Source organism: Taudactylus pleione, unplaced genomic scaffold (genome assembly GCF_031769625.1).
Source record: "Taudactylus pleione unplaced genomic scaffold, aTauple2 ptg000329l, whole genome shotgun sequence".
NCBI lineage: Eukaryota > Metazoa > Chordata > Amphibia > Anura > Myobatrachidae > Taudactylus > Taudactylus pleione.
In genome coordinates, this window is record NW_028284730.1 from 9,236,772 (window position 1) to 9,246,040 (window position 9,269).

At 41.9% G+C, this 9,269-nt stretch overlaps 1 protein-coding gene across 1 annotated transcript; it reads right to left on the bottom strand.

Annotated features, from left to right (window-relative positions):
* Positions 1 to 5,182: 5,182 nt before the first annotated feature.
* On the bottom strand, positions 5,183 to 6,124 carry LOC148509334 (olfactory receptor 5V1-like). Its single transcript, XM_088443458.1, has one exon. The coding sequence runs from the start codon at positions 6,122 to 6,124 to the stop codon at positions 5,183 to 5,185; it is 942 nt and encodes a 313-aa protein (XP_088299584.1).
* Between the last annotated feature and the right edge of the window lie 3,145 nt (positions 6,125 to 9,269).

The window sequence follows — 9,269 nt, forward strand, 5'->3', positions numbered from 1 at the left end:
AGAGGCATTGGTCCACACCCTCAGCACCCCCCTAGTGATGCCACTGCCACCCACCAGAATACCACTAAATCACTTATCTGACAAGTTTTCCAGCAAAACTGGTCACAAATTGTGAAGGTTGCAGGACAGTCCAGGGAGTCAAAGGAGATCTGTAGTGCATATTTGTAGTAGAACAAATTTCCTCAACAAAAACACAGCGGGGAGATGCTGGCTGCATTTGCAGCGCATACGTCCACGTCAGTTAAGTGGTTAATGTCCCAAACTCTAGGATTGTGCAATTCTCAGCATTTTGCAGTGGAAGACACTGCTGTGATGTGAGAATTGCATCACAAAAAGTAGGTAAGTATACCATATACTTAAAATGAATTTTAAGTACTTTATCCTTTGTCTTATTTTTTTTTTACTTTACTTTTAATGTTTTCAATATGGTGAGAAATTTCCATTGAAGTCTATGGAGGAGACAGTCTGACCGCACACAGCCAATCAGAGAGCAGCTCCGACAGAGATGTCTGCTGATTGGCTGGCGGCTCCTATAATGGCAGGGCACACATGGGCCCTAGTCATTCGCGCGGAGGAAAGGTATGTGTAAACACATACCTTACCTCCTGTACAGCATGGCTTTGGGAATTTTCAGTTTGTTTTTTTAACCCCCTGGGTGCCTACAAGGAACAAAGAGGACCTGAACTACGCATAGGAGAGGAGAGTATGGATTTTTTATTATAGGTACCCCAATTTAATCCTTCTGGATAAGGGGATGTCATGAGGGATACTAGGTGAGTATGTGTGATAGTGAGTGTGAGTGTCAATGTATGTTATAACTAGGGGTGAGCGGGTTCGGATTTCTGAAATCCGAACCCCCCCGAGCCCCCCCGATCCGAGGCCGATCCGAGTCGGTCTCGACTTTTCCCGCCTGACTCGGATCTGAAATCGAGGCAAAACGTCATCATCCCGCCTTCCGGGTCTCGCGGGTTTTGGATCCTATATAAGGTACCCGCGTCGGCGCCATTTTCTCACTCAGCTGTGGACAGTGAAGAGGGAGGGTGGGAGTTAGGGCTGGATGGGCTGTGTAGTGTAGTGTAGTGCAGAGTAGTGTTGTGCTGTGCTGTGCTGCTGTTGTCCATAGGGGCTGTGTCCACTACTTCAAAGTCCATAGGGGCTGGCTGTGTTGTGCTGTGCTGCTGTTGTTAATAGGGGCTGTGTCCACTACTTCAAAGTCCATAGGGGCTGGGTGGACTGTGTTGTGCAGTCAGTTGTCCATAGGGGCTGTGTCCACTCCAAAGTCCTGTGCAGTGTCCCAGTCCTAAAGTGGTGCTGTAGTGTTGTCCAGGGGCTGCTCTGTCCATCAGGGGTGCTCCCCTCAAGTGCTAAAAAAATAATATTTTTTCTGTGTTTGTGAATTGTGTGCGCAGTAGCCGCACGTGCATCAACAAAGTAGTGCCAAGCGTGCGCCTGTGTCATAAGTAAAGGGCCAGCTGGCTTGACCGTTAAAGGGTGCTGTAACCCCCAAAGTACACTCCAGTCCAAACCCAAAAAAAAAATATTTTCTGTGTTTGTGAATTGTGTGTGCAGTAGCCGCACGTGCATCAGCAAAGTAGTGCCAAGCGTGCGCATGTGTCATAAGTAAAGGGCCGGCTGGCTTGACCGTTAAAGGGTGCTGTAACCCCCAAAGTACACTCCAGTCCAAACCAAAAAAAAAAATATTTTCTGTGTTTGTGACTTGTGCATCAACAAAGGAGCAGCGCCAAGCGTGCGCCTGTGTCCCATAAGTAAAGAGCCAGCTGGCTCATTTCTTAAAGGGTGGTGTAACCCACAAAGTGCACTACTCTCCAGCAAAAATAAAAAAATATTTTCTGTGTTTGTGTGCGCTTTAGCCGCACGTATATATCAATATAACATAAATGGAGGACCAAACTTTCTCTGATAAAAATAAAATAGGGAAAGATCAAGAACCACTTCCTCCTAGTGCTGTTGCTGCTGCTGGGAGTTGTTCATCATCCCAGAGAGGAAGTAGGAACACCACCACTTTTACTAAACAATTGACCCTCCAACAGTCCCTAGTGATGAGGATGAAGTATGACAGCAGTCATACTGAAGCAAAACGTATAACTGAGGCCTTGACTATGTTGGTGTTAGACGTGGGTCCGGTATCCGCCATTAGTGCAGTGGGATTTAGACAATTGATGGAGGTAGTGTGTCCCCGGTTCCAAATCCCATCTAGATTCCACCTGCATCCTCAAAGCAGCAGCGACAAGCGTGCATCTGTCTGTTAAAGGGTGGTGTAACCCTCAAAGTGCGCTCCACAAACAATAAAAATATTCTTCTTTTTTTTTCTGTCTTTGTGAATTGTGTGGGCTGTAGCCGCACTTGCATCCTCAAAGCAGCAGCGACAAGCGTGCGTCTGTCTGTTAAAGGGTGGTGTAACCCTCAAAGTGCTCCAAAATATAAAAAATATTTTTTTTATGTGTTTGTGACTTGAGTGCGATGTAGCCGCACGTGCAGCAACACAGTAGCAGCGCCAAGCGTGCGCCTGTGTCATAAGTCAAGGGCCGGTTTGGACATCTGGTCCGGACTGAAGGACGTGCCAACAATTTCTGACAAGTCTACTGTCACTGCATATGATACTGTCCTCAAAGCAGCAGCGACAAGCGTGCGTCTGTCTGTTAAAGGGTGGTGTAACCCTCAAAGTGCGCTCCACAAACAATGAAAAATTCTTATTTTTTTTTCTGTCTTTGTGAAATGTGTGGGCTGTAGCTGCACCTGCATCCTTAAAGCAGCAGCGACAAGCGTGCGTCTGTCTGTTAAAGGGTGGTGTAACCCTCAAAGTGCGCTCCACAAACAATAAAAAAATTCTTATTTTTTTTCTGTCTTTGTGAAATGTGTGGGCTGTAGCCGCACTTGCATCCTTAAAGCAGCAGCGACAAGCGTGCGTCTGTCTGTTAAAGGGTGGTGTAACCCTCAAAGTGCGCTCCACAAACAATAAAAAAATTCTTATTTTTTTTTCTGTCTTTGTGAAATGTGTGGGCTGTAGCCACACCTGCATCCTTAAAGCAGCAGCGACAAGCGTGCATCTGTCTGTTAAAGGGTGGTGACACTCTCAAAGTGCGCTCCACAAACAATAAAAATATTCTTCTTTTTTTTTCTGTCTTTGTGAAATGTGTGGGCTGTAGCCGCACCTGCATCCTTAAAGCAGCAGCGACAAGCGTGCGTCTGTCTGTTAAATGATTACATCGGTGACAGCATCCAAGTAGGCATGTCAGACAGTCCGTACCTGTACTGGCAGGTAAAAGAAGCAATTTGGAGGTCCCTGTACAAACTGGCTCTATTTTACCTGAGTTGCCCCCCCTCCAGTGTGTATTCTGAAAGAGTGTTTAGTGCAGCCGGGAACCTTGTCAGCAAAAGGCGTAGGAGGTTGCTTCCACAAAATGTGGAGAAGATGATGTTCATAAAATGAATTATCAACTCTTCCAGGGAGACCAGCCTCCAGAACATACAGAGGGACCTGTGGTTGTGGATTCCAGCGGGGACGAATTAATACTCTGAGGATGAGGATGTACACAACACTGAAGAGGGTGAGGAATCGGAGGATGAGGACGACATCTTGCCTCTGTAGAGCCAGTTTGTGCAGGGACAGATTAATTGCCAGCTTGTTTTGTGGGGGCCCAAACGAACCAATCATTTCAGCCACAGTCGTGTGGCAGACCCTGGCACTGAAATGTTTGGTTTGTTAAAGTGTGCATGTCCTGTTTATACAACATAAGGGTGGGTGGGAGGACAATTCCATCTTGCACCTCTTTTTTTTCTTTGCATTATGTACTGTTTGGGGCCTAGTTTTTCAAACTGCCATCCTGTCTGCCACTGCAGTGTCACTCCTAGATGGGCCACGTGTTTGTGCCGCCCACTCGTGTCGCTTAGCATAGTCATCCAGCTACCTCGGTGCAACCTTTTGGACATAAAAACACTATTGTGAGGTGTGAGGTGTTCAGAATAGACTGGAAATGAGTGGAAATTAAGGTTATTGAGGTTAATAATAGCATAGGAGCAGAAAAACACACAAATTCTGTGATTTTAGCTGTTTTTATGCTTTTTTAAAAAAAAATACAGATCCAAAACACAAAACCCAGAACCCAAAACACGGAAGGGTGGTTTTGGCAAAACCAATCCAGATCCAAAACACGAAGAAAGATCCAGATCCAAAACCAAAACACAAAACACGAAAGTGGCTGGTGCACACCCCTAGTTATTATAAACTTTTACTGACACGGTGTGTGTGTTGTGTTTTTTTAAGTATTTCTTTAGTTGTGGAACTACAGGTACCATCAGGCCCATAATGCCCTGCATGCTGGTACTTGTGGTTCTCCAAGTACCAGCATGTGGGGGAGGCTTGCTGGGACATTTAGTATCACAGCTAAAGACAATATTTAAACTTCAAATTTTTACACACTAGGCCTGGGGTGCCCTGGAGAGGAGGACCCCTTTATTGGGGGTGGTCCCCACCTCCCCAGGGATCCCTGGCCTGGGCTGACTAGTGGTCAGGAGTAATGCCTTGGCCGTGGAAACCGGTAAAAGGTTTTCCCTGGCTGTGGTATTACCCCCCCACTAGAAAGAGTCCTGTGCTGGTTATGGAGATTACAGTGGACCCCTACTCGTTTTGTCCTCTGTTTTTCCACAACCAGGACCAGCTCAGCAAAGCCCTGTGCTGGTTCTTTCTATACAGTGGCCCCCTACGCATTTTGGTCCCTGTATTTTTAGAACCAGGACAGGCTTTATGAAGCCCAGGGCTGGTCATGCTTTTGGGGAAGGGCTGCACATATATATAAATTTTGTAACTATTTTCATATGTACACACAGAAACATGCATGTATCTCATGGGTATGTTTATGTTTCTGTGTTACCTTGACCTGCTCAGGATAAATTCGGTATCCTGAAGCTCGTCTATTATTTGGGGACTTTTGGTAATTTTTTTTTATCAGTTTGAAACTCGCACTCTATTACATTGGGTGAGTTCATTGTTTTAAATGGGAAAACATCTGGATGCAATTTTGATAATGGCGAATTTTAGTAACTCTGAAAAAATGCGAGTTCTATTGAACTGACAACCTATTATATTGGAGAGTTGTGAAATAATGCAAATTTACCACAAAACTCACAATTTACCAAAACAGACAACCTATTGCATTTGGCCCTACTGTATGTGTTTTTTGTAAATAGCTCTTTCTATGGCTTTTAAGACTTCTTTATTTCTTAAACTGTACACAAGTGGGTTTAACGCTGGAATTATGGCAATAAACAACATAGAGAGCAGTTTATCCTGTTCTTGAGAGAGTTCAGATTCTGGTTTCATATTAAGACTAAGAGATGTCAAACAAAATAATAAAACAACTGTGAGATGAGAGGAGCAGTTGGAGAAGACCTTAAGTCTCCCTGAAGATGAATGGATCTTCACAATTGTAGCTATGATGTACATATAAGATGTGAGAATTAATACAAAGGGGAAGAATCCCAAAACAATGCCATCCACAGTTATTAGAATCCCAATGTTAGTGCTGTCACTGGCAGCAAGGTTAAGAATTGATTTCATATGACAGAAGAAATGGTTGATTTCATGAGAATTGGCGAATGATAGCTTAGAGATTAGCAAAGGGTACATCAGTGCGTTAAAGGTGCCAAGCTGACAGGAGAATATCATCAATGTTAAGCATGTCTTTCTGTTCATTATGAGAATATAGTGCAAGGGCATGCAAATGGCAACATATCGGTCATAAGCCATAGAAGTCAGTAAGAAAAATTCTGTTCCAATGCAAAAAACATATAAAAATATTTGCACAAAACATCCCAAGAAAGATATATTGATGTTGCCGGTGATAGTAATTATCAGTAGCTTTGGCAAGATGGCTGTGACATATACAATGTCCAGGACTGTAAGGTTACAGAGAAAAATGTACATAGGTGTGTGCAGCTGGGTTGTCAGGCATACAATCACAGTAACAAGCACATTTCCAAGTATACAAAGCAAATATATCAAGAGGATGACAGTAAATATCATGTATTTAAATTGTGGATATCTGGAAAATGCCAACAGATGGAAGTTATCTGGTATTGTGCTGTTCTGGTTGTTTTCATTCATTCTTTACTGAAAAAAAATAAATGAAATATGTTCACCTTGGAAAAAAACATTCAAATATTATTATTATTATTATTATTATTATTATTATTATTATTATTATTATTTACAGAGGTGGTAATTGGGCAGAGTAACATTGAGAGGTCAAGTGGGATGTTCAGTAATTTGATAAGATGCCTTAAAGTTTTGAGGAAATACTTTATGGTGTAGAGGCTTTAGCGAGGGCATTCCATAGAGTGGGTGCAGCCTGGAAGAAAAAAAAGTTCTGTTTCACATAAGACAATGGGGCATATTTACTAAAGTGTCGGTGTTTAGAAGTTAAGTTGTTGCACATTGCAACCGATCAGATTCTAGCTATTATCTTCTAGCAGGCGCTAGATAAATGTTAAGTACTGTAGAATGTAATTGGTTGGGCAACATCTCAACTTCTAAAAACCTGCACTTTAGTAAATATACTCCAATGAATCTAATAGTGCTCTTGTGTGTTTCCTTGCTAAATACATTTTTAAGGTTTGTTGTTGCAGAATCTGTAATGGGTCAGTATTACTAATTTCTACATCCTAGTGTGCTAAAAGTAATCATGCAATGAATAGTGAGACATGGTGATGTCTGTTTGTGACTGCATCTATCTATCTATCTATCTATCTATCTATCTATCTATCTATCTATCTATCTATCTATCTATCTATCATCTCCTATTACTGTATATCCTTAATGAAAGTCCTTCATAATAATGATTTATATTTATAACTGTATATAACAGCATATTACAACATACTGTATATATGGAGACAGCAAGGTCCTGAACACATTGAAAATAAAGGGTTAGGACTCTTGGATGCTCTGCAGCCAGAAATTGTATATGGTCTTGCCAAAAACTATATATAGTGAATGTTAACATTTATTTTGAATAAGGTATATGCAGTGCATTGATTTAATATTATTAAATTACATCAAGTGGGTTTTTAAGGTACTGATAGATTATCAGACATGTCCCCTATAGGTATTGTAATTACAAGAGGATATGGAGGCACCCAACCAACCCGTTCCTCCTAGCATACACCTTCTGATGAAACTGGGAGTGCTCTAAGCCTGGAAAAACGTGTCAAGGATAAGGACTTCACTTGCCACACGGACACTTTCTATTTACTCTGAATTTACCACATCATCACTAGACAGCTAACAGAAGACGAAGCACTATGGAGACTGTCTGTCCGAAATAGCACGGCCGCATTGTGACTCATTACAACCAGCATACACCGGACGATTGCCTCAGCTCTCAGTCGCACAGCCGCACAGACACACTCAAGCTGCACTCAGTGCACTACCAGGATTGCTACCAGCGGCAGGTGCCTGGGATTTCAGATGGAGCAGAAAGGACACAGGTGACGCTATTTGGGCTATTCATCCCTGTTTACATTGCTGTCCATATGGAAATATTATCCCATTGTAAGAGGACATTTATTTTTACAGCCAGAGATATTTTCCTTGGGGTGTGGAGAATTTAGTAAGAGCTCGCTATTACGGACACTTGAAGGAGAGGGACTCTAATAGAGGTTCCGCATTGTATCCCGTTGTGCCTATGATTGCTTGTTTTATTCATGACCCTAAGTTTTTTTAGTTTAAAAGTGAGACAGTGTAATGCAATTGTATTCATATTGATTCATTGCGTTTTAATAAATTGTTCTTAATTATTTTGTGGTCACTTGATCTAAACCAGCGCTCCACATTATGTATTTGGTTTATACAGTTATCAGGTGCAGAACCTGCTGTGTGAGCTACCTGCTTGCTCAGGGTATACCATCTGTTAATCAGCGCACCTGTTTCTCTTGCTTCGTTATTTTTTTTTGTATGTTGCCAGAAACTGTATATGGTCTTGCCAGAAACTATATATAGGGCCATATTCAATTTGAGGTGAAAAGTCCAGTAATTATTCGCCGATTACGTCATTTTCGCCTTTTTCAATTATCCCCATATTCAATTTCAAAGACTTTTTGCTGGTGCGAAAAGGCTTTGTTAAAAAACAGGGATAAGTTTTCACCATGTTATACATGGCGAAAAAAAGTGCAGAATTGGGGTTTAGGGGTGCAGAATAGAAGAAAACAGCTTGCAGCATATTAAATGTCCCCTAAAAGTAATCTGTGTCAAAACATTTTTTTAAAAAACTTCAGGACACCCCAAAAAATGTACTTTAATTTTGGGGGTGAAAAAAAAAATAGGGGAACAAAGTTTTAAACTCGAGAAATTGATTCAGGGGGAGTTCCCAAGTATGCAGCAGGTGTTTTCTAGAATGAGGGTGGTAGGGGCAGGTGCATTTTTTAAGAATTTTCAAAAATCACTTTAGGGACTTAAAAATATGCTTGAACCCATTTTCATGTACCCCAAATTTGATGGGACTAGTTTCCCCCCGCCAAAAAAAACCTAAGTGCTATTCTTCACCACTTTAGCAAAGCCGCATTTATGTATCTGCCATGGCTATTTAAAAACCCTGACTACCTTCAACAGGCCAAATAGGGGGTATCCATAGTGATCCCCCATGTCAGACCATCTTAAGGGAGGGCTAGGATGATTTCCCAAAAACTCCCAGGACTTTTCGATACTTACTTTTCCACTGAGTCCCATTTTCGCTGGATCCTAATTGAATACTGGGATAAAGTGGGCACGCGCCCGATACTTTATCTCAGAAAAAACAGCGATGATTGAAAACGGGCCATAGTGGATGTTAACATTAAAAATGAATAAGGTATATGCAGTCCATCTGTTTAATATTATTAAATTACATCAAGTGGGTTTTTAAGGTACTGATAGATTATCAAACATGTCCCCTATAGGTATTGTCATTACAAGAGGACATGGAGGAACCCTACCAACCCGCACGTCCTAGCACATTGATGCTGGTTGCTGCCAGGGACTTTGCAGGGCAGTCTGTGTTAATGCTTGACCATGTTTTGCCAGTAGTGCTGGTCAGTCAAGATCACCAAATTCTCTAAAAATACAACACAGGGTTAAAAAATGTGTATGGTTTGTAGAATTGATAAACTAATATGATTATACCCTTTTCTTCAAGAAACTGGCTTCCTATTTTTCTGGTTGGGGATCAGTTAATCTTTCCAGTGATATAAGCTGCCTTCTTATACCTGAGGTATGG

Coding starts and splice junctions, on each gene's coding strand:
- LOC148509334 (XM_088443458.1), bottom strand. CDS start 6,124: ATGAATGAAAACAACCAGAACAGCACAATACCAGATAACTTCCATCTG.